The following is a 26477-nucleotide window of genomic DNA, read 5'->3' on the forward strand; positions in this document are numbered from 1 at the left end:
TTGAGGTGTGAAGCTGTTACCCCTCCCCATGAGGGAGCTTCCTCTCCCCTAAGTCAAGTGGAAGGAACGCCACTGGAATCACCCAAATAGATGGAGGCTGCCTGCAAGAGGAAGGCTGCCAGCTTGTCCCCATGGGAGGAACTGCCGAGGGGCTGAGCCCCTCTCAAAACACAGCGGGGAAGGAGGTTCTTGGATGTGGCTTCTTGGAGTGAGAGAGCAGAACACAGGGACTGGCCTACAGATTTCTGAAAGGAGTCAGCTGGAGTCCTCTGTGTCAGCAGGACCTGAAGGCTCCCTAGTCTGGTGTGTTTGGGGAGTGGGCAAGGTGAGCCCTCCTAGAAGCGTGCTCCATGGCCCATGGAGGGTGCTCAGGGGTGCCCCAACTAAAGGGGACTGGAGATCAAGAGAGGTGTGAGAGCCACCGAATTCCCCAAGTGGCCCCTGATCCAAGCCATAGAAAAGGGCTGGGAATATATAGAGCTGGCAGGGCAGAAGGAAAACTGAGTGGTCCCTGTGAGGGGATTCTTAATAAATTGGAGGTGCCACTATGTCAGCAGGGGCTTCCAAGAAACGGACCAAGCAGGGACAAGAGTGAGGCCAGGGACCCTGTCCATTGTTGCCAAACAATTGGCCACAAAAGGTGGAGAGCTTGGCTCCCCATCACTCCTCCATGCCTCTAACACCAGGGGGCGCTGGTGCTCAGGAGGGAGGTGGAGGTGAGCATTCCTGAGCACTTTTTTTTTTTTTTTTGGCTGCGTCGGTCTTTGTTGCTGTGCACGGGCTTTCTCTGGTTGCGGTGAGCGGGGGCTACTCTTCCTTGTGGTGCGCAGGCTTCTCATTGCGGTGGCTTCTCTTGTTGTGGAGCACGGGCTCTAGGCTCACGGGCTTCAGTAGTTGTGGCTGACAGGCTCTAGAGTGCAGGCTCAGTAGTTGTGGTGCACGAGCTTAGTTGCTCCGCGGCATGTGGGATCTTCCTGAACCAGGGCTTGAACCCGTGTCCCCTGCATTGGCAAGCGGATTCTTAACCACTGTGCCACCAAGTGCACCACTCCTCCCTTTCAAGTCATCCTGCCTGCTGCTCTAGAATATTCTGCAGGGAGAAGAAGAACCTTGCTTTGAAGATTTAGGTTTTAAGCTGGACAGCACTAAGTTGTGACAACCGAAAGGAACTGAACAATGGAATGTGACCAAGACATCATTAATGGACCTATACACCCAGCACAAAGAGGATTCAATATAGTACAGTTGGAAGAATCAAGAACTCTGTAATAAACTGGTGCTAGTAGTTTAAATTTTTTTGTTAGGGATTAAAGATTTGGCAGAGAAAATGGAAGGTCCTTTTTGTATATCTTTGGCTATAGTAATCATCTTCCCATCTTTTTCTTGATTACATTCATAGAAATTCAAAAAGGGATGTGATGTATATGCTTACAACTTTCCTTTCGGGCTTCCCTGGTGGTGCAGTGGTTGAGAGTCTGCCTGCCAATGCGGGGGACACGGGTTCGAGCCCTGGTCTGGGAAGATCCCACATGCCGCGGAGCAACTAGGCCCGTGAGCCACAACTACTGAGCCTGCGCGTCTGGAGCCTGTGCTCCGCAACAAGAGAGGCCGCGATAGTGAGAGGCCCGCGTACCGCGATGAAGAGTGGCCCCCGCTTGCCGCAGCTGGAGGAAGCCCTCGCGCAGAAACGAAGACCCAACACAGCCATAAATAATAAATAAATAAATAAATAAATAAATAAATAATTTTAAAAGGTGCTAATAATTTAAAAAAAAAAACTTTCCTTTTAAAATTTTAAAGTGGCATTGATTCATGTTAACAAGAGAAGTGAGACTGGACTGGGAGATAGAGAAGCAGGTTGTACCAACCAGGCACCCAGAATAGTGAGTAGATTGTGGGAGTTGGGAGGACCTGTCAGAGGCGAGCATCATTATGAAAGAAGGCTGCCCAGGAGCTTGAGGTTGTTGAGTAGTTTCTGTGAGTAATTACGGGGAAAATATTTTAGCAGTAGCAGTAAAGAGTAACAGGAGTGGGTGGTGATGGAAGCTAGGTGGTCTTGAGAAAGACTGTAAGAATCAGGAGAGAGATAACTCAGTAGGGTCCAGAATGGGAAGGTGGCCAGAGTTTTGGAAGCGATGGCATTGGCGGCAGTGATGGTGGTTCCATTTATAGAATACTTTCTATACATTATCTCATCTTCACTCTCAGCATGATTGCAATAACTTCTTCCCTACTTCTTCTTCTTTCGTTTCCTCCTCGCCCCCCTTCTCCTTCTTCCTCATGGCTGGCATTTATTGAGCATATGTGCCATATGCCATTCTACACAAAACAATTTGTATGATCAAATGATCCCTGATACCAAGAGATTCTAGACCAGGGACCAGTCAGAGTGTGAGAGAGACAGGTGATGACATCTCAGTTCTGTTTTGGTTGAGGTACTGATTGGACATCTAGTTTGGGATACTTCTTTTAGAACTAAACCAATCTCTCAGTTTGAGAAAGAGACGGAAAGACAGACAAACAACATGATGACGAAGAAGAAGGAGAAGAAGAGGAAGGAGGAGGGGGAGGGGGAGGAGGAGGAGAAAAGGAAGAAGAGGAAGAAGAAGGAGTAAGTGTAGGAGGAAGAGGAGGAGGATGGGTTATTTGAAGAAGGATGATTAACTTAATAAATGCTTATCTAGTTCTTACTATGTGCCAGGTACCATTTTGAATGCTTTATAAACATTAACTGATTGACTTCTCATAGCAACCTTATGTGATAGGTACTATTATTATCATCCTCATTTTATTATCATTTTTTAATTATGATCATCATAGGAAACTGAGGTGCATATAGTCTAAGTAACTTGGTCAAGTTCACACAGCCGGTAAGTGGCAGAGCTGAGATTTCAACCCAGATCTCAGATTCAGATACCATGCCCTTAACGCTGCCTAAGTTGCCAGGGGGTTTCCTGTAGGAACATCATAAAGATGAAAAGATGGGTTGTTGAGAAACCCTGGAGTTTCGATGGTGTCTGTGAGTCTTAAATGATACAGCGAGCAGTGTGATCCTTGTTCATGTTGCTCTCATCAAAGGAATTTAGGATATTTCATCCATTTCAAAAATTTTGAATAAAAGATACGCATATTTATTTCTGAGACTGTATGCAATACACTATCATCAAACTAGTTTTTGGTGAATAATCTGTTCCTGAACAGAAGGAATCAGAATCAATAACCTGGACTTATATCCAATTTATAAGATGAATATTTAAACATGACTGTGTATTTCTGGTCATATCCTTTTCAAGGATATCGGTTCTATCCAACTCAAACATTCTTTTCCAGAAATCTGCAGATCACAGATCTATCTTCACCAGCATGTGCTATAAACAGTGCCTCTTCAGAGTGGTGTCCCAAAGAGCAAGCACCACACAGATTAGCAGGAAGTCCAGTTCCTCTTCCCTGCCTCTCCCCGCTCTGATATTTGCATTCCGCTAATGGTTCAAGCATCTCCCTTGGTGCACGGGAGGAGGTATTTCCTTTTTAAGTCCAAAGTGCTGAAACCGTTAGAACATGATCTTCCATCCTTTCTCAGGTTGAAGTCAGAAAACTCTACAGATGCTACCCAAACCCTTGGTCATTTCCGAAAACACCCTCTGCAGCTGCTGCTCTATAATCCAGAGGCTTAGTGTTGAAGCTGCAAACCAGAGCCCAGAGAGATGCCTCCTTTGCCAGGGCTTAGAGCCTGGAGGAACAACGTCCTAAAACCCTGGCAGTCGGGAGAGATACAATGTCTCTGGGACCTAAGGCTCCTGCTTTCTTTGCCTCACTCCTCACCAGAAGCCAGAGGGCTTTGCCTGCAGAGTGTCCTCTGCTAAACTTGGGGAGATGTAACTCAAGTTCAGTCTCCTGGCCTGTTCTTGTCCTGGGGCACGTCCCTGTCCAGGCTACTGAGGACGCTCCTTTCCTCCTTAATCCACGGACCCAAGAGCTCCGGGCAAAACGTAACAACCTACTGGCGTCACTTCTATGGCCATTTCCTCCCTGGAGACCCTGATGTTCCCATGCAAAAGTGACTTGTCCCTCTGCAGCAACCTAGAAGCACAGTGTGCTGGGAGGGAAGCCACACCCCATCGGCCCGTAGTTGGAACCAAGGCCCGGTTCAGCCACAGTGCTCTGCTCTCTTTCATTGTGAGCCTGTGGAAGTTCTTAGCAGAATGATGATGATCATGGCAGTGGTGGTGACGATGGTCAACATTCATTGAGAGCCTATGTTTTGTGCACATAATCAGCACTCAATGAATGGCCCTACAACCTATAAGATAAATATATAGGTTTGTTTTGTTTTGTTTTTAATCTTAATGGTTTTTTTTGGCCGTGCCCTGAGGCATGCCGGATCTTAGTTCCCCAACCAGGGATCGAAACCGTGCCCCCTGCAATGGAAGCACGGAGTCTTAACCACTGGACTGCCAGGGAAGTCCCTCTTATTTTTTTTTATAGGTTTTTAAATGTACCTCATATTCTCACACATTTCTGTGGGATACGTACTGTTATGGCCGTTTTATAGACTTTGAAACCGAGCCTGAGTGATGGAGTAACTTAACCAAGGCCATACAGCCAATAAGGATGAGATCTTTGAGGCTCAAGTAAAGAGTCTCAAGTGTTAACTTCAAGCTTGGATTGATGACCCTAAAAGTACCCACAGCATGACTACATAGAGTCAATGCGTAATAAAAAATCTTGTAGATGATGATCCATTTTAAAGATGACTAGCTTTTGCAGCCTCTTCTCTTCCTGCATTTCTTCCTTATTTCCTTCCTGCTTTCCGTCAGCCTGCCCTCGTTCCCTCAGCCTTTATATAGCCTGCCACGGGCCGGGCATCAGGCTGTGTCCTGGGCATACAAGGAGGAAAGAGACCCAGGCCAGGCCTAGCAAAGCTGAAGTCCAGGAGCGGAAGGCAGGCATGAAAGCAGGTTTCCAGGAGAAGCCCTGCGTCTCACCTGCTAGTGGGACGGGAGAGAGGGTTCTGTTGCCCCATGCAAGGTGCTCCGCGCTCTCCTTGCACATGGGAGGGTGCCACTCATGTTCCATCCACACATGAAACCCAAGGTTCTGGTGCCTGAACTCCTATTGCCCTTAGAATCAGAACCACACTCACTCAATGGTCCTGATGTGGGTTCATGTTTGCCTCCCAACAAGATCACTTTTTCAAGGGAGAAACAAGAAATCTACATTTTGAACTTAGTAGCTACATGATCTTTATTTCTCTGACTCTTAGTTTCTGTATTTTATTTTTAAAAAGCAGGGGGGAGAAAAGAAAGAAAAGGACGGATAACCATATACTTGCCCTAATTACCTGGCAGAGATGTGATAGGATCAAATACAGTTATAATGCAGGCATAAAAGGACTAAATATTACATAAATGTGAGGGCTTTTGTATATTCTTAAGGTGGAATTTAAAGCTCTGAGTGATGCCACCTACCTGCCTTTACCCCTCCGCCAGTGCCCACGTACATGCTCCCAGGCTCCAGCCATAACTGTATAGTTCCACTTTGAAGTGCCCTCAACTCTCCTGCCTCCGTGCCTTTGCTTCCACTCTTTCCACTACCTGGAATGCCTGCTCCCCATCACTGACTGTTGACTTGCTTAAATGCCATCCCCTCTATTCTAAACTAGTGCCCCTTTCCTCATCTGCCCCATTAAATGTTGCACATCTCTCACAATCACACTGGGCACTGTGACTTGAGCTAGTTGTCATCTCTATCTTAGGCTTCTCTGCCTATACCTTGCACATGGTCAGTAAAATGTTTGTTGGCTCAAATTCTGCTTCTCCTTTTCATGCCCTTCCCTGCCTGCCCGCCACTCCCTGCATCGAATCCATCACCTGGTACATAGCAGGTACCCCATGCATCCCGGCTAACATCCTGAAGTGCTTTAGGGCTGGCAAATCAATGAACGAGTCTCCATAGGTCAAGGAAAATTAAGCTCTTCCCTTCAGTTAAATCAAATCTCACAGGGAAGGTATGAAATTTGGCTGCACCCTTTTGGGTGGGGATCAGAGCCCAGGAAGAAAACAGCATCTCCCAAGATGCAGACTATAGACCAGTGGAGATACCCAGACGATTTTAGGTGACACAAAGGGGAACTTTTTTTTTCAAATTTAATAATTACATAATCTCATGTGTATTAAAAAGCAATATATGAAGCAAATCAAAACTATGATTTCATACATATTATTTAATAAAAGCTTTTGCATTTGAATAAAAATGAGTTGATTTAAAAACAAACATTACATAAATAATGATATGGAATATGGCCAAAAGAAGTGATGGTGGTGCTTCAAGCTAGGGAAGCATCGGGACAGAGAAAACACTTCCAGCGAGTGCGAAGGTGAAGATGGGGTTGAAGAGATGCCTATTCTAAGGATCAGATCTTCTGGGAGCAGCCTTAGGAATTAACAGAAGTATTTACAAAACTGTGTTACTGTGCAAAAACCTTTGTTTGAAAGACAGACAGCAGCTGGAATGTTTCCTCATCACTACTGTTTTTTTACACACGCAGCCATGGGCACCAAGTTTCAGAATGGCCATGGGGTTTTACACCCTTTCCCAGGACTGTCAGCTATAAAGGACCCAAATATGGGTTTGCTTTTCCTTTTTTTCTGCAAAGCACAACACTTTACAAAAAGAAGAACACTTCAAAGGCAGTCCCTTTCTCACATACATATCAAGGCTCCATTTGAGATCCACATTCATCTTCCTTATCCAATTACATGATCAAAGCAGAAGTGTTTGAAGCAACCTAATCAAAAAATGGGCAGAAGACCTAAATAGACATTTCCCCAAAGAAGACATACAGATGGCCAAGAAGCACATGAAAAGCTGCTCAACATCACTAATTTTTAGAGAAATACAAATCAAAACTACAATGAGTTATCTCACACCAGTTAGAATGGGCATCATCAGAAAATCTACAAACAACAAATGCTGGAGAGGGTGTGGAGCAAAGGGAACCCTCTTGCACTGTTGGTGGGAATGTAAATTGATACAGCCACTATGGAGAACAGTATGGAGGTTCCTTAGAAAACTAAACATAGAATCACCATATGACCCAGCAATCCCACTACTGGGCATATACCCAGAGAAAACCATAATTCAAAAAGACATATGCACCAAAATGTTCATTGCAGCACTACTTACGATAGCCAGGTCATGGAAGAAACCTAAATTCCCATGGACAGACAAATGGATAAAGAATATGTGGTACATATATACAATGGAATATTACTCAGCCATAAAAAGGAATGAAATTGGGTCATTTGTAGTGATGTGGATGGATCTAGAGACTGTCATACAGAGTGAAGTAAGTCAGAAAGAGAAAAACAAATGTTGTATATTAATGCATATATGTGGAACCTAGAAAAATGGTACAGATGAACCAGTTTGCAGGGCAGAAATAAAGACACAGATGTAGAGAACAAATGTATGGACACCAAGGGGGGAAAGTGGTGGTGTGATGAATTGGGAGATTAGGATTGACATATATACACTAATATGTATAAAATGGGTAACTAATAAGAACCTGCTGTATAAAAAAATAAATTAAATAAAATTCAAAAAAAAATAGCAGAAGTGTTTGGCCTACTTTGGGGGTTTAAAGACATCCAGGGAAAATTGGAACCCACTCCCCCTGTTCTCTCTTAACTAGTCTTTAGACACAAAAAATCAAGTCAGAGAGTTAACGTACTCTCATCATCCAAGCCACAAGAGATTCAGTTACATCTCTGTAAAATCCTGTCTAATCTCAAATCAGTGTGTCTGGTGTACTGTTTGCTCTCTAAGAGCTACAAAGTCCCTCCCAGCAGCCGCTGAGAAACTATTGATTTTGTCTGATTACCTTTAAAGACCTTGTATTAAAATAAAAAGTGCAAAAAAAAAATCTGAAAAGTTACTTCATTAGTGTCCCGAAAGCTACTGGTTCTAGCACATCTGTTCATTTTGATGCTACAATACGGAGCTCATGTTTCCTAACATAAGACACACCTTGTCCTTTACATTAACATTGTGGGATTTGAGGCCCGGGTTACAAAAAAAAAAAAGCAAATATGACATCCTCAAAAATATTTAAGTGAACAGACTGCCTATTGGTGGATTGATTTTTCTCTGTGGATATAAATCTGTTGGCAGCCACCAGAATTGGGGTATAAAAGATGACCTCAGGCAGCTGAGCGTCCTCTGGGCTCTGTTTCTGAAGGGTTACACTGGAGAGGAGCAATGCTTTGTGGTTTATGACAAGATCACAGCAGAGTATTTTGTGCATGCTGTGATTTGTATCGCCCATTTGTGCACAGGCCATAAAAGTACACTTTTTATCAGGAACATTTGTGAATATATAACAGCACTGAAGACATATGGCCACTAAATAATTCACAGTTATCTATCATCTCCTCAGCAGGTTCCTTATACACCTACCATGTTTTAATGCCTAGTTTGCTCAGAAACAATATTCCTTACGACCCTTCCTATATAAAAATGTTTACTGACAGGCAGCAATATATGGATACCATGGAACTGGGTTGTAAGGAAGCGGAAAGCTTTCTGCCTTCTCCACCTCTCCCTGTCCTCATCCGTTTCCCCCGAAAGCTTCCAACCAGCACCTAACCTCGTAGGAAAACGTGCCCTTCCCAAAAGTGGGTGCTAAATTCTGACTTCTGGTGTTTGGGCCACGAGATGGGAGTCGCGGACTAACCTTCACCCTCTTCTCTTTTCAGTTCTATATCCATTTACAGTCCCAAGGAGAATCCGAATGCATTTGATGCTGCGGCGTTCTTCCAGTCCGTGGGGAATTTCCTGGGGATCTTCGCCGGCTCATTTGCAATGGGGTCTGCGTATGCTGTTGTCACGGCACTGATATCCTTTGTCTTGTGTGGAAAGCTGGGGACTTGTTAAGAGCAGTCAACTTCCCTGGAACGTTTCTGAGGACTGACAAATTCCAGGCTAGGAAATGGTTAGATAGTCTTGTTCAAGTGCAGTACGGCACCACTGGAGCCATCTTGATTCCGAGCCACCCCTCGAAGCATAGGTCGGTACCAGTGGAAGAAGGGCCCAGGCTCTTTTCCTGTCCAAGGCCAGTTCTAGCACTGCTCATGCTGTCTGATCCTAGGATAACAACAGTCTTAAAAAATTCCCACCTAGGAATATAGGTGGCCAGTGGGTATCAGGCTTGGATATATTAAGGTCAAGAGGAAGAACTGAAGATCCAAGTTCAAGAATAAAGCATGATTGACTGGGAGTGATAAACTAAGTGTTCTCTGCCTCCTTTTCAAACTTGTATCAATCACTAGTTCACAGGGTTGGCCAAGCCAAAGATCACCGTGAGTTTAAACGAGCATCCATAGCTCTTTTATGGAAGGGGAACAGCAAGCAAAGCAGAAATGATGTTTGCCATATCCAGGCAATTGTGTCATCTTTCTTACTCCCTCTATTTCAGCAGAGAGGTGGGAGGATGGGTAAAGTTCCTAGAGGATTTGAACCAGGGAAAGAAGCTGGTCTGGTGAGCTCTTCACTCACAGCAGTTGGATGGGACAAAAGTAAGTCAGATTTGAAGAGGAAAGCCAGAAGGCTAATGTCAAGTGTTAACTGAGGCTACAGAGAAGAGACAGAACAAAGGACCGGAGACCTTGGGGAAAAGAGAAGTAAGAAAGGAGAAAGATGCAAGAAGGGTCAGGGATCAAGGCAAAGAAAGCAAGATGTTGGGGTCTTTTTTCATGAGGACTAGCCTAACAGTTCACTGAACAACTGCTAAAAGGCTAGGTTCTACTAAAGTTTTTTAAGATAAGTCAGAAGATGAATAAAACATGGACTCTGCCTTCAACTAATGACAAACTTGGAAAGACAAGCTCTACAGTAAGAGTTGGTTGGAAAGTGAGGGCTAAAGCTGCAGCCACCTTATTAAGATTATAAAAATTCAAATGATGATGAGGCCACTGTGTCTGGGATAGTCCAATAGACTCTTGGCCAGTCTTATGATTCTGGAAAATAATCTGAAAAGCAGTATTTACATGCAGAGTAGGACTTGGGCTTGACCTGAAAGATGGGTAGGATACAGGCAGAAGTCACATGATGAGAGATTCAGGAGAAGACCAGCATCCATGGAGGTGTGGCGGAGGGGGCACTGACATGGCACATGGCAGTTGTGCCTGAAAGGACCTGAGGGCTCAGGCTGGTGAGCGGTGGAAGATGAGGGGACACGGTGGGATGGAGTCAGCTTGTGGAGTATCTTGGAGTGTTATTCAAAGGAGCCCGGGCATCTTTCTATAGTCCACAGTTACTGAAGGTTTCTGCTCAGGAGAGGGACACAATGAAAGTCCTGTTTTTAAAACATAAATAAGGAACTGGTATGTAGGGTGAATGAGAGAAGGAAGATTAAGATCAAGGAAAACTGTGATGATAACCTGTGGGGGGAAATCGGGAAGGAGGCCAATGTTTAGAAGAATCTCTAGGACTTAGTGATTGGTTGGTACTAAGAGATAAGGAAGAGGAGAGAATCAAAAGACCACCCCAAAGTCGTGTCCTGGAAACCTTGGAGAATGTCAACTCCATTGACAAAAGTAAGTCGGAAAAGGTAGGGCTGACTTCCAACTAAAAATAAGGATTAACAATCTACCCAGTACTGGAGACGTGTCAGGCCCCCTACTACTTGTTTTACATGCAATAACTCACTTAACCTTCACAATGGTCGTATCACACATATTACTTTTACTGGACACTGGAGCTTAGAAAGGGTAAGCTATTGCCCAAGGTCATACAGCTTGGAAGTAGAGCCAAGATCAAACCCAAGCAGTGAAACCGAGAGACAGACCATGCTCTTGATCACTACTCCCTGTTGCCTCTTAATTATTAAGTGGAATTACGATGGAAGTCACATGTTGTTTGGAGTAGAGTAATAATAATGATCACAGCATTTAGTGAATGTCTAGCATGGGCCTTTATATATATCTTCTTATTCGAATTAACCCTGTAAGACACAGGGTTACACAGGAGGAAACCGAGGCTCAAGAAGGTTAAGTAGCTCACTGAGTCACATGTCAGTAATAATGGGCATGATATTAATTATGTCATCTTACGTATGTTCAGAACTGTACCATGTGCCAGCCATTGTCCTTAGTATTTTGCATAGATTATCTCAGATTGTTTTTATAAGAACCCTGGCAGGGAGATACTGTTATTCCCCCAATTTTCAGCTGAAGAAACTGACACATAAGGTTAGACAACTTGTCTAAGGCCACACAGCTAGGACATTTCAGGGCAGGGGTTTAAAACCAGGCCTTTGGTCCCAGGGACGGCACGAGGTGGAAGGGCTGAGACTGGAACATTTTTCTGCCCAGTGTGCAGGGAACGTATGGACACATAAGTAAACAAATTGATAAGGAAGGTAAAAATTCCTGGAGGCTGGAAGTCTGCCCTGACATTGGATCAGATCTGGGGAAAGGGGTGGAGAAAAGGAAGAGACAGGAGCTCAGTAACAGTGGCAACACCTGATGGCCTTGGGTCACAAACTCAGGCTGTGAAGGGGACAGGGGCACAGTCCATTCCTCCACCATAACCGCCTGGATGCCTTGTCCACAGTGAGGCAGAGGCTCCTCAGTGTGTGGGCCCCTGGGCTCCGGACAAGCTTAGGGCTTGACTCAGAACTGAACAACTTCCTGGAGGCCATGGAGAGAGAAGAACACTTTACTCCCAGTTGGTATTCTGTGACTCAAATCGGCCTGAGCCTTATCTTTACAACAAACTAGAAGAGGGAATTCAGAGGAACAAACTCCCTTAGAAACAAAGGCTTCCCTCCAAGTAAGAAGAGGGGACACTGGAAAAGGGTCAAAGGGCAGCCCATGTTTTCCTCCAGATAAAGAATTGCTTCCAGACCCTTACTGAATCTCTTTCCCGAAAAGGTGTTTTACAAGACAAATTTATTTAAATCACACTAATTGAAAAACTTACACATCCTTTGTTACATACCAGGCACTCTTCTGAGTGCTTAACATATTGTAAGTGGTTTATATACCTAGGAGGTAGGTTGCACTATTAGGCCCATTTTCAGACATGGAAACCGAAGCGCAGAGTGGCCCACGGACCCGTCTAAGCTGATACAACGAATACGAGCCCAGGTAGAGTTGCCTTCCAGAGGCCACACTCCCAACCATGGCATTATCCTTAGTATTTTGTGCTTTCTAAGACTTTACAAAACATTTTTAGTATCTTCATTGCATGTTACGCTGCACATTGTCTGAGCAGGTATTATTCTTATTGCCAGTTCACCTAGGATGCAAATAAGGCTCACAGAGGTTAACATGCTGCTCAGAAATCACACAGCCAGTGACTGGCAGAGCCGAGACTCAAAGCCAGATCTTCTAACGCAGAGGTCATACTTTTTGCTTCCTTGCCCTGCTGCCAAACATCTCTTAATATGGAATCTTCCTTACACTTTGTTGTAGAAACATAAAAAATGCAACAGCATAACATCTCTTTTATCTGTCAGGGCATTTTCCACCTAGTGGTGGACACAATTACAATGTAGCCCTTTCCCATCCATCACTTACTCCTAATCATCTCCCCATAGCCCATTCTCTGCCTGACTCAGATCACTGTGCCTTTGTTCTATTTGCAATTTATAGACTATTGACCAAGTGTCATCCTGGCCAAAATGAACCATTGCCCGCCAAAGGGCCTCTTGCTTGACCTAGAAATAATACCCATTTTGCTCCATCCTACTTTTACAAAGAGAGTCCGGGCAGTTTCCCTATCACTGAACATAAATGCTCCTCCTGATCCAATTTCTATCCCCAAGAGAGAAGGCTCTCCAAGGTGATCTGTCCCCAGACCAGCACTCCCTGGGCAGCAGTGGTCTCCTGAAGTGTTGACGCACTGGCAGCGTCTCACCCAGCCTCACTGCCCTTGGCTTTGTTTTCCCAGATCTGCCAGTATTCTGAGGGGCACGCCCCAAGGGCTGAGGCCAAATTTTAGAAGTTTTGTGTCTACACTTAGCTGATTTTATCCTCTTAGTAAGACGTCTTTTTTATCTGAACACCAGTTTGCATTTTTATAGGAGTGTTCAGCCCGCAATGAAGCATGACTCCTGCTGGCCTTCAAAGTAAAGTCTCAGTCAGAGTTACGGTCAGGTCTGAAAATTAGTTCTCTCATCTAAAACACAACCACATTAGTTTTTCTCAGCCAAAAAGGAGATTTATTCATAAAAGCAGTTGTTATTTCCCTTAACGCGTCTTTGTCACTTGACCAAATTTACCAAACTGTGTGAGTTCCCTATGCTGGAAACGGGCCTGTTTTTCCTCCTGTCTTGGAGCGCCTTCCTGTCTGCCGAGGCCGCTGGCCTAACAGGTCAGTGTTTCGTCCAGCGCAGCAAACTGGATGTGTGAACACATGTGTTCCCCCGCCTCTCCCCATGCCCCCCTCCCTGACCCAGCCGGAGGTGAAATGGAGGCCCTTTTCTATAGGTTTGTGTCAGAATCAGCCTCTCCTGGGCACCCTGGGGAGAAGAAAAAAAATCATCCATTTATACAACAGGTCAACTGAAAGTCTCCAAACTGCCGTTTGCTCTCCTCCCCTTGCTGGTCAGGAAGGGGATGTTGAAATCTATGAATGACTGGTATACTGAGGTGATGGCTGACTTTACAAATAGGAGTCTCTGCTCAGAGCGTGAAGGGATGCACAGCCGCTTTGGGGGAAAGAGTGGTGGCTTTCCATTGGCTGTTAACAGCAGCGCCCACGTAGGCAGCCTCTCCTGGTGTGCTCACCTCCACACACAGCCATGTTTAAATATCTTTGCATACGCTCCGTGGCAGGCCAGAAAACAAGGAGCTCACTTGGTGGCTTCACGGTTTAATTAATGTCTCTTACTGTAGAAAGTCTGTATGTAGAGTCCTCTGAGATGCAGCAGTTGATAGAGAGAGAGGCAGTCCCTAAGGTCCCAGGGGCCACGCATCCTTGTATCTGGATTCGGCAATTAGATTGCCTTTCTGCAACAGCGAGGGTTTGCGCTTGGCTAGCTGCAACGATTGGGTACCTTGCCATGTAGAGGAATCACCGTGGCTCTGAGCAAACTTTCAAAGCTGTTTCTCTCCTTTGGCTTAGCTCCTTGCTTCTCCCGGGTTTCAGGCCTGGATCCCTTGCTGCTCACTACATCTTAATTGACTTTCAAGTGGTGAGACTCCCCCCACCGCGCCCCCTCCGAAGTACTAACTGGGAATAAGGTATGCCTCCCTGGGTACTTGCATTTTAAAAGGTGGTACTTTAAGTGTAAGTAATAATAAAAGTTGATATATAGTGAAAGCATACCATGAGCCAGGTGCTGGCTAACTGCCTTTCATGGATTTTCTCATTCATTTGCAGAAGGACCCAAAGTTAGGGACTATGCCCAGTTTACTCAGCCAACAGTAAGTGGTGGAGCTGGGATTTCAAATAAGGAGATCTGATTCTAGAGCCTGGGCTCATGGGTACCAAGCACTGCTACCTTGAATGAAATTCTATCTATAGAATATGAGGCAGGCCCCCTACTCCTAGGAGTAGGAAGATATTTGGGGCCCCAGAAGCCTGCCTCGTCCATTTGCTTCTAGGCTGGTTTGGCCTCTCCTGTGAAAGCCAGGGCAAATCTTTTTTGTAATGATAATCTGTTGCTCTGGGCAGCTGACCCACCTTACTTCATAGCCATGGGAACCAAGCTATTTCCACAGGCTTTGAGGGTGTCTGTTGCTGATACAGACAGCCACCTGCCAGTTATTATAACACTATAATCAAGACTGCATTACCAGAGGCCACCCTACCAGGCCCAGTATCATTCCAAACCATTCTAATGCAACATCCATTATATTAGAGCCTTACCACGTTATTAGAAAGGTTGCTGAAGAGCTTATGCATTGCAAAGAAAAAGGATACGAGTGTCTCTTAAATGAAATAATGGAGGAAACAATTTACATACGTCATTCAAAAAATTGTGGTTCCCTTTCCTCCACATTCTATGCCCTTTTCAGCACTTACCATATTGTAAAATGATGTAAGTAATGTTAACAGTAAGAATACATAGTTGACCTTCTGGAAAGGTAAAGAAGCACCTTAACTCACCTGATATATTTTAGTCTACTGTTGATCATTGTAATAAACACACACACACACACACTCACACACTTACATACACACATCCCAATGCTTAAGATTGTTTCTGTTTGTGAAGATTGTCTATTTCCTGATCCAGTTCAGCAATATCTTGTTTTCTTAACTGTTTTTAAGGTTATGGTCCACGTATAAACTCTTAGTTTATCTGTGCCTTGCTCTTCTGCTATGCTTTTGACCTGATACCCTTATTGGATACCATGCAGATCACTTCTGAGGAGCCAGCATCATGGGGTGGGTGGATGCATGTGTGGGCCTTGGTAGCAGAAAGACCCAAATGTCCACGTCTGCACCCAGGGGAGCGCTCATCCAGAACAGTACTCCAGATTAAGCAACATGCCCGAAAGGCATTTGATACACATCAAACCTTAGGTGTGAGCATTTTGTACTGCCAAAGACCAAGCCTGCTTAGTCCAAATTACTTATGTGTTTGTTTGTTTATCATTTAATCCTTGCCTATTTCTAAATTGGCTTTGAGACAACTCATAACATGAGCCATGCATATCATGGGACCATTTAGTTGAGGCTAGACACTCAAGTGCTTCGGGATAGAGTTTTTCTGCAAAATAAGGCAGCTGTTCATTGCTGTGGTTTGGCAACAATAAATATAGCTCCGAGCTTTCTGGCAGCCAAAGCCAAAAGGGAAACATGATGAGTTATATAGGAATAATACAGTACTATAAAAGGAAGTTACAATTACTTATAAAAATGGGCAACCTTTTTTTCTAAAACTTTAGGGGAATTTATCACATGCATCTTTATGTAAGGGCTTTTGAGCACCATAACGGACAATGTATTGTTTTAGGGAAGATGGAGATCCATTCTTCATGTAGTCATTTCTCATATCAACCTTCAATAAAATCTGATGGTGTGGAATCAAATTATATTCTCTGAGGATATTTCATGCAGTAAGAAAATCTTTTTATCTCTAATCCACAAGTAAACTAATATAACGCAAAGCTAAAATCTAGAAAAAATTTCAGAAAGTGCTTAACGAATGAACATATGACAATGAATATAGTGAAATAAATGAAATGAGCTATTAAATAGTTTATGAGTAACTGTAGTGGTAACCAGCCATCCTGGGGCCCTGAATGGGTTCACTGACAACACATCATGTAGGACCTAGAAATGGTGTTTACACACAATGGGTTCTCAGCAGAATTCCCCCAGCCCTGACATTGCTAGGTGAGGGCTCAAGGGTGCCCATCAAGGGAGCAGACCTCTAGGCCTGCCATCCCTACCTCACCCCTCTTATTGGTTCCACAGACTGGGTTTTCACCTAAGATTTCATTTGAAAAAAAGGATTTCTGTTGCTTTAAACAAAATATATCAGTTTTAAGAATATATTTTTTATTTTTTCTTACTACCAAGGTAAGGCATATACATTGTAGAAAATTTGGAAAATGTAGATTTACAGAAGGAAATAAAATTAGAGTTACCTGCCTATTAATAACTATTGTTAGTATTTGTCTGAAATGATCTAATTATATGCAAATACATATACGTAATTAAATATATACATGCATACATATATGTAATTACATTTTTATTTTTAAGTAACTTGCTTTTTTTCACTGAACAATTTATAGTGAATGTTTTTCATGGCATTAAATATTCTTCTATATTATTATTTTTAATTGCTGCCTAGTACTATATCATATTAACTTGCCATAATTTATTATACCAACCTTTTGCTTGTTTATAGTTTTCAACATTGTTAATATGATTGCAATGGTAATCCTTATAGCTTGATGTATGAACTTCTATTTATATAACTGCCTAAAAATAAAATTCCTGGGTTAACAAGAATGCTAACATTTTAATGTCTTGGAAAAATTTATCCAAGTTATCCTCCAGAAAATTTGCATTCCTTTATACTTCACCAATGACGTAAGAGAGAGCTCATTCATTCACATCTTCATCACCCGAACTCATATTCACCCCTGCTAATTTGATAATCAAGTTCCATCTTTTTTTTTTTTTTAATCAGCCATCAATTTTATACACATCACTTTATACATGTCAATCCCAATCGCCCAATTCAGCACACCACCACCATCCCCACCCCACCGCAGTTTTCCCCCCTTGGTGTCCATACGTTTGTTCTCTACATCTGTGTCTCAACTTCTGTCCTGCAACCCGGTTCATCTGTACCATTTTTCTAGGTTCCACATACATGCGTTAATATACAATATTTATTTTTCTCTTTCTGACTTACTTCACTCTGTATGACAGTCTCTAGATCCATCCACGTCTCAACAAATGACTCAATTTCGTTCCTTTTTATGGCTGAGTAATATTCCATTGTATATATGTACCACAACTTCTTTATCCATTCGTCTGTTGATGGGCATTTAGGTTGCTTCCATGACCTGGCTATTGTAAATAGTGCTGCAATGATCAAGTTCCATCTTATTCTGATTTAAATTCATTATATTTTTACTGAGGAAATCATTTTAATTATATGTCATTGGCAATTTGTATTTCTCCCTTGGTGAACTACCTGTTTATGACCTTTGTCCTTTTTTCCTATGGAAGTGCTTATTTTTGTCACGTTAAATTTCAGAAGCTCTTTATCTATTAAAACATATTAACCTTTTGACTGTCATGTAGGCTATAAATATTTTCCAATTCATGGCTTTACCTTTTAAATATGTTATGCTTTATTTGTTTATGTAAGGGAAAGGTAGGTATAGACATTTTCAAGTTTCATGTGGTTAATTTTATCTCTTCCTTAGAAAGCCCAAGATTTTATTGATTTCTACTTATAAAGCCCACTGTTATTAATAATAATGTATACTTTTTTTTAATACTTGTCTGGTTTTATTTTTGCATTGGAATCCATCTGGAATTTGTCTTGCTATGAGGTGCGAGATATAGTAGGGATTTGATTTTCTTCCTAGATTGTTCTTCACTCATCCTAACGCCCTTCAAACTTAACCTATGAATTTACAATATAATGTCCATGTATGTAGGTACATATATGTGTATATATGTTCTGGGCTTTCTGTTGTTCCACTCATTTCAATGAGTTTTCATCATTTCAACTCCATGTTTCCTTTTAATAGCTAATAGATCCATTTCTCATCCCCCTTCCCCAATTTCAAGAGATTCTTTGCTATACTCACATATTTATATTCCAGAATGACTTAAAATAACTTTCTTATGTTTCAAGCAGAAAATAACTTTAGGATTATGATTGGGGTTGTACTGAATTTTTAGATTAATTTGAGGAGGAATGGTGTTTTTACAATGCTGAGTCTTCCCACAGAGGAATATGTTACGTCTTTCCATTTATTCAACTCATCTTTTATGGCCCTTAGTAAATTTTTATGGTTATCTTCACATTAGACCTACAAATTTCTTGTTAAGTACTTTTTAAGCTATTTTATATTTTGGCGTACTATGATGAATGGAAACTTCTTCCATTATAGTTTCTGGAAGGCTATTGTTTGTTTATGTGCATCTAGACCTCACCATGCTATTTGATTTACTCTCCGCAGTTCTGAAATATAGAACCATAGCTGATGTGTAGAATTTGGATTGATGAGCCAAAATTATATTAGACTGTCAGGTTTGTGAGGACTATATCAACACCAGCAGTGTGGCTGAAGCGTGCTAGGCATTCAATATCTTTTGAACAATGGAATGAATGATTTTAGCTTAACAAAAGGAAAATTTTCTAAAATCTGAATAACAGACTGTTTTATGAGTTAGTGAGTGCCTTATGCCTGATAATATCCTTGTAGATTCTTTACGTCCACCAGTCAGGATATTTCAGAGCAGATTCATACATCAACTAAAGGATAGATCATAAATTACATTAATCTTCAGTTTCATTTCCCTAACTCTTTAAGTTAAAATGGAGACACGGAGACCTTGGGAAACAAGAGCCTAATCTAAAAGAATATGGTGGGCATATGTCGGCTTTGGCTGCCCAGCACCTGTTCTCACTTTCACTGAGAATAGCATCCTGATGTTATTTGGGGAACTACCCCTCCTCCATCAGATACCATCTTCTTAACCAAGGTACCCCACCCTCCCCTGCTGAAGAGAATAGGGGCATCCGAAGCTAGGTCAACCAGACACTCCTTTCCTGTGATATGAGCTTTTAGGAGGGAGTTAGAAGTATATACAACTGTATCAATTTACATTCCCACCAACAGTGCAAGAGTGTTCCCTTTTCTCCACACCCTCTCCAGCATTTATTGTTTCTAGATCTTTTGATGATGGCCATTCTGACCGGTGTGAGATGATATCTCATTGTAGTTTTGATTTGCATTTCTCTAATGATTAATGATGTTGAGCATTCTTTCATGTGTCTGTTGGCCATCTGTATATCTTCTTTGGAGAAATGTCTACTTAGGTCTTCTGCCCATTTTTGGATTGGGTTGTTTGTTTGTTTTTTTGTTATTGAGCTGCATGAGCTGCTTGTAAATCTTGGAGATTAATCCTTTGTCAGTTGCTTCATTTGCAAATATTTTCTCCCATTCTGAGGGTTGTCTTTTGGTCTTGTTTATGGTTTCCTTTGCTGTGCAAAAGGTTTTAAGTTTCATTAGGTCCCATTTGTATATTTGTGTTTTTATTTCCATTTCTCTAGGAGTTGGGTCAAAAAGGATCTTGCTGTGATTTATGTCATAGAGTGTTCTGCCTATGTTTTCCTCTAAGGGTTTGATAGTGTCTGGCCTTACATTTAGGTCTTTAATCCATTTTGAGTTTATTTTTGTGTATGCTGTTAGGGAGTGTTCTAATTTCATACTTTTACATGTAAATTGATACAGCCACTATGGAGAACAGTATGGAGGTTCCTTAAAAAACTAAAAATAGAATTACCATATGACCCAGCAATCCCACTACTGGGCATATACCCTGAGAAAACCATAATTCAAAAAGAGTCATGTACCAAAATGTTCATTGCAGCTCTATTTACAATAGCCAAGACTTGGAAGCAACCTAAGTGTCCATCATCGGATGAATGGATAAAGAAGATGTGGCACATATATACAATGGAATATTACTCAGCCATAAAAAGAAACGAAATGGAGGTACTTGTAGTGAGGTGGATGGAGTTAGAGTCTGTCATACAGAGTGAAGTAAGTCAGAAAGAGAAAAACAAATACAGTATGCTAACACATATATTTGGAATCTAAGGGAAAAAAAAAAAAGGTCATGAAGAACCTAGTGGTAAGATGGGAATAAAGACACAGACCTACTAGAGAATGGACTTGAGGATATGGGGAGGGGGAGGGGTAAGATGTGACAGGGTGAGAGAGTGGCATGGACATATATACACTACCAAATGTAAAATAGATAGCTAGTGGGAAGCAGCCGCATAGCACAGGGAGATCAGCTCGGTGCTTTGTGACCACCTAGAGGGGTGGGATAGGGAGGGTGGGAGGGAGGGAGATGCAAGAGGGAAGAGATGTGGGAACATATGTATATGTATAACTGATTCACTTTGTTATAAAGCAGAAACTAACACACCATTGTAAACCAATTATACTCCAATAAAGATGTTATTAAAAAAAAAAAAAAAAAGAAGTATATACAACTGTTGGCACCCGGACTTTCCAACAGCAAAACCCTATTGGGACCCTCTATTTATTCCTGCCACAGATCTCTGGAGCTGCCTTTATGCCTCTTCCCTCCAATAAATTCGTTTCTGATTACAGTTGCCAGAATCAGTGTTTATTGCTTGCAAACAAAGAAATCTAAATAGTACAAGGGAAGGAATAATCTATGAGGTATTTCAACAAAAGAAGCTGCATAACTTGGTGACAATTCAGAAGGGAAGAGAGGCTCAAAGACAGCACAGCCTCTAGGCTAGGATGCTTGGGACCATCTCATGCCAGGTGCATAGTGATAGACAAACAAAAAGAATCAAGCTTACAAAGACAGTTTGCACAGTCTTCATTATTCTTTTTCGATTCGCCTCCTTATAAGATTCATTACGAACACTTCAGTGTGGTGGGCGGGGCTTGCTCATGACCACATTTGCTGCTTTCACTTTTAGTTGTTACTAATTTGATGATGATCATTTGACTTATTTTGATCATCTTTTACTTCAAGGGCCACATTTGCAGCCGCCTCATCTCAGTCTCTTGGAAATTGCACCTGCAAATGTTCAATAGTCACACAGAAGCACTTAGTTTTATGGAAACAAGTGGCTTTTAGACATGCAAATGAAGGTTGGCATTTCTATTACCCAAAGGTCTGATGCTCTGCTACTGGAAATGTACAAGTGCTGTCTGAGAAAACTTTTATTTACGAAGACTGGGCAGAATATCAAATGCAAGTGAGAAGTCTTTCTAGAAGATGAGGGTGTGTAGATAGAAATGGACTTTAGGGAGTCCTCACAAGCTGGGAGAGCACAGAAGGAAGAGAATGTATATGGAAGTTTCTGCCCTAATTACAAAATCAGCCACTAAGGGGTATGTCTCAGATTTCTAGTTCTTCTGCTAACTTGCTGACGGATAGGAATGTCACCCTATTAATTGGTATCTCAGTTTTCTTTACTGCTGAGGTAAAAAGATTTTATTATTTTGTAGTGGAAGGACATGGCACACATACAAAATGTGGCTTTTGAGTAAATACATGACCCGAGGTATTCTCTCTGTCAGGTACCTGGTACACATGCATACCTAATTTCTGATCAAGTAGAATTTTTCTTGGCCTATTTTCTAAAAGTCATTAGGTTACTGAGCCATTATTTTAAATTGAATATTGAAAATAATTCAGCAGTATTATTTATAGCATAATCTCTGGTGGCATTGAATCCTGTCATAGAAGCTGCTTTTCAGTTTATAAAGATAACCGAAAAGCACAGCTGGACAGGTGGTTTGAAAATTCATTTTTATAATCTGTTTCCCAGCTGAGACTTTGCGGGTCAGGTTTTTGCCAGAAGCAAACTTTCAGGGACTGTCATTAAACACCCAAAGAGTAAGATTTCTAATGGCAACATTGACACTGCATCTAATGATTTCTCTGCTTCCAGGCACTGTTGTAATAAAGGCAGCTTCCATTTTTAGGTTCCTGGGGCATATTTTATGTCAGCTGGAAGTGAAGGAGGAGGAGGGAGGCAGTTGGCATCCCTCACTTTCTCATACAAAAAGTTAAACAGTATAGCCCACTATTTACTCAGCTTAGAATGGTTTCCATCTAAGAAAACAAATGTGTAAAAATCTGAAAAAAAAAAAGTCCTGATTACTGTACTAAGCAATGCTATTGGGCTTTGTACTCTGACTCTAGAGAGTAAGAGACTCAGAAAAAAATTTTGAATGTAGAAGGGTAAAAACACATGTCGCTCTGGCCCATTCACTAAGGAATTGACCAAGGTGTCTGAACGAGAGAAGAACTCAGCACACACAAACATGAAGCACAACATAAACAGTCAATTCACCTCAATCCCATCACCCAGCCTTGTTCCCCCATTGGTCTCAAATGACAAGGGCCTAATTACATTGTCATGATAAGGAAAAGCTGACACCTGAAAGCTCAGGTCCTGCTTATCTGTCAGGTCAGCTCTTGAAAGGCTTTTGTAGAATAAGTAGTCGGGAAAAGGGGAAACTGGGAATGTCTTTCTTTTTGGCAACAGACGAGGAAAGATTTCCAAACGAAATGACTATTACTGGACACGTTGAGACTTTACTTGATCTGAGTAAGTAAGTTGGCTCATTACTTCTCATCTCCATCATCTCTCGACTTGGCGAATACTTGTCTGAAACTCTTAAGAAGGTTTCTAGTTCAGAGATAAATGTGTTCCATTTGGCTTGCCACTGATGCATTGCATGACTGGATGGGAAATATATTTCTAGATCTCAGTAAATAAAACAAATCACCAGGAGGACTTAGTTTGAATTGTTTCTCAAATCAAATCTGGCCGGTTTTAGCTCCTAAATACATGTCATTAGCTGACATCTCAGCTTCAAACTGTTCTTGCTTTCATATTGACAGGACCATATGAATCCAACTTAATTAGCCAACAATTCACCAACAAATGAGGTGCACTGAGTGTTTTCCAAGCCAAAAATAGAGCCAGAGGCTCAAAATATTAGGCATTCAAGCTGTAGCAATAGACACCCAAAATTCTCAAGGGGATTTATCAACTAGCTTGCTGAACCAAGGGCAAACACGCAAAGACGCCATCTCAATAAACACAGGTGCAGAGTACATCTCCTAGCATAATAACTCATTAACTCACACCTGCACTTTCTTGAACCAAATAGCTCATCGTTTCAATATTCAAACAATCTTGCACATGTAACTTGAATAGTGGACAAATTTAGCTCTGCATTCTTCACTGTAAATGTTTTCTGTCTTTACTTAACATCTCCTCACGGTGCCAGCAGCCATAGGGAAAAGAGAAAGTTGCTCATGTCCTGCACAGGCGTGTAGGAAATTTTCAGAAGGCGGATGGCACGAATGATTAACACAGTTGAAGGAGAAAGAGGAGTCGAGGATACTGGGAATTATATCAAATGGATCAATGGTTCATTTCACCAAAATGGGGAATGTGAGTGAATACATGTAACAGAAAGAGAGACACAAAAAATAGTTCATTTGAAAGTCTTCTGGATTCTATACAAGTGTGGAACTTCTACATGGAAATGTACAGTGGGCAATTGGACATGGATATCTGGGATGAGGCTGCTGACTAGAGATTTAGGTGAAATTGGTGTACATGTATTCAGTGACTCCAAGGAAATGAAAACTGAAAAGGAGTAAACCTGACAACACCAACATTTGAGGTGGAAAGCCAGGGATCTAAACAAAAGGATATTTTTCTTCTCCTCCAGACCTCAAGTTAAGTTTGCATAAGTACTCACTACTACATTATTAAAGGAATTTTTTGTTTTAAATGGAAATTTATAAACCTTGCAACACAGACAAGAAGTAATCTTAATTGCATGCCTACCCTCTGCACTGGAGGATCGAGAAAGAAGAACATAGATTTGTGCTGTTTTCTATATTGATATTCTTGTATCCCACAGACTCATCATTCATCTGCCAACCGTAGCATTGCCAAATATAGTAAACTAGACAGTAATTGTATTCTTTGCAAACTTGGAATCCTTCATATTCCCTGAAGGAGTTTTCCATTTCGTTAAATCTTTGACTTCTCAGTTCCAGGTTCACGTTCAGCAGTGGTGGTAGGAAACCTGTCAGAAACGTCTCGTTTTACTAGATCAAAAATAAATAAAAGTGTGGCATGGAAAAATAACGCATCAACCTTAAAACCCCTCAGAGTGCCGCCTGAGAGCAAGACACATTTTTTTCTTTCTCACTCTCTCTCTTTTTGTGTTCTGATGATATAATCAATATTTCCTGTCCAAAAACGCAATATTCTCCAGTCTTAGAAACCCCTCAAGTCTGCATTTAATGTCAAAGAAAATCATGCTCCATATGGCAGATGTTTATTTTTCAGCTTCTGTATCTGAAGTCTTCATCAACTTTTAATGAGAAAAGAACTACTGAATAATGTTATTAGTAGCAGAGACCGAACGTGACAATAGTCTTGAATAAGAAAATTTAAATGTTAGAAGAAAATAGACTCTGCCACTAATAAATCCAGATAAACATCTATTTGTATGTGAGGATCAAAAATAATTTCTCCTTCATTCTCTTTTTAGAGCAGATAAATATTTCTTGAAATAGAGATTCATTACTTTAACAAACCTGCACTTGAGTGTCTGATGTCTACTGGGCACTGTTATGGGATGGGGAGCAATACAAAGAAGGAGGTCATAGACCCAGCCCTTGAGGAGATCTAGGTCGAGAAGGTAATCTAGTTGTCAGGAAGCCCACATGAGGCCGTGGGGGTCCCATGTAATTCTTCAATTCCATATATGCAGTCCTTGAAGCAAATGTAAAAACAGCAATTCAGATCACAGACACTTAAGTTGGGAAGGTGCTTAGAGATCATCTAGAGCAGTATTTACCACAGTTTCTTGACCCTTATCATAAAAAAATAAAATAAGATAGTTTTATCATGCACTTATCTGCACACAAGCGTATTTTTTTTGCCCACAATGGTACTTACTTACCTTAAAATACACAAAAGTCCTAATTAAAAGTTATGAACCTGAAACTATCACATTATTAATCAACTGTACTCCAATATAAAATAAAAAGTTAAAAAAAATTTATGAAGTTCTTATACTTTCTTCTACCCTTCAGTGGGTTTCTTGCATACCCCAATCTAAAGAACACTAATGCAGACCATCTTCTTTAATTCTTTGAGAAGAAAACAATGGACCAGGCAATGAATTTGAATTGCATTAGTCATTCAACTAGTTAAGTGTCCGAACTATGCCAGATAGATCCCAGGTCTCCTGACACCCATTGTAGTACATTTTTTCTTACATAATTTACAACCACACAATGAACCTTGATGTCACGTAAGCATAGATTTGTGTGTGATGTGTGTAAGCATAGGTTAATGTTACTAAATATTGTATATGCACAAGCATTAGTAACACTAATGCTTTCTGAGAAGGTCCAGAAGTGGGAATCATGGAGAAGAGTGTAAATGGTGTTCTGTTAACCAAAAGGAGATAATTGTCCTCTCAAAATTGATCTCTCTGGAAAGAATTTCCTTGCCAGCAGAATCATTATTCTTCCCAAAGAATTACAGACCTCCTCATGCTGTTTTCTAAACTCCTTTGCTTGCCAATAATTTGAATTTAACTGTGTACCTCTTTGTGGTTTCTCATACAGCTCTTTTAGTTAGTGTCATAAAGTATCGGTTCTAGTTCTTATTCAAAATTGCACAAATGAGTCCTTGCAGACAGCTCTTTAAGGATCTTGCCCACCACTGAAAGCTCACTGTGCAAACTGAAAGGCAATTTTGAGCACACACGTGAGTCAGAAACCCTTATTATTATTTTCTCTAAGCTACTTCTTGATTTCTTTCAGAGCTCCTTCTCTATTTTAGTTCTCAGATATTTTTGAGCATGCTCCGTCCCTGTGGATCTGGATGTATGTACTTGTTTCCACTTGCCATTGCTACAGGGCCCCATAAATACAACTTGAAACCAAAACCTTAGACATGCAACCCTCGTAGTTGCATTTAATGACCGCTTGTGTTTTTCAGAAGAGATGGAAGCAGAATGATCAGATTTTACCTCAGTTAGTTAGGAAAGAAAATGCAGTAATGTTTACCAGCAGAAGATCAACATATTAGATGTTTCATAGTTCTATTTTATGGATACTAGGACTAATACAGCATGTAAGAGAAATACTTTCATACTTATAATAATTAGTTTGATCATTTTAAACATAGAGCATATTAGATGTTTCTTCTAAGTTTT

General features: G+C 41.4%; 1 protein-coding gene across 1 annotated transcript in view; it reads left to right on the forward strand.

Annotated features, from left to right (window-relative positions):
* SLC9A9 (solute carrier family 9 member A9) overlaps positions 1 to 26477 on the forward strand; it is a 546145-nt gene that overhangs the window by 252515 nt on the left and 267153 nt on the right. Inside the window, exons 7-8 of the mRNA XM_061193585.1 lie at positions 8757 to 8895; positions 13272 to 13377. Coding sequence (XP_061049568.1) covers positions 8757 to 8895; positions 13272 to 13377 — 245 coding nt within the window. The remainder of the gene's footprint in view (positions 1 to 8756; positions 8896 to 13271; positions 13378 to 26477) is intronic.

The sequence above is a fragment of the Eubalaena glacialis genome, chromosome 6, assembly GCF_028564815.1.
Source record: "Eubalaena glacialis isolate mEubGla1 chromosome 6, mEubGla1.1.hap2.+ XY, whole genome shotgun sequence".
Classification (NCBI taxonomy): Eukaryota; Metazoa; Chordata; class Mammalia; order Artiodactyla; family Balaenidae; genus Eubalaena; species Eubalaena glacialis.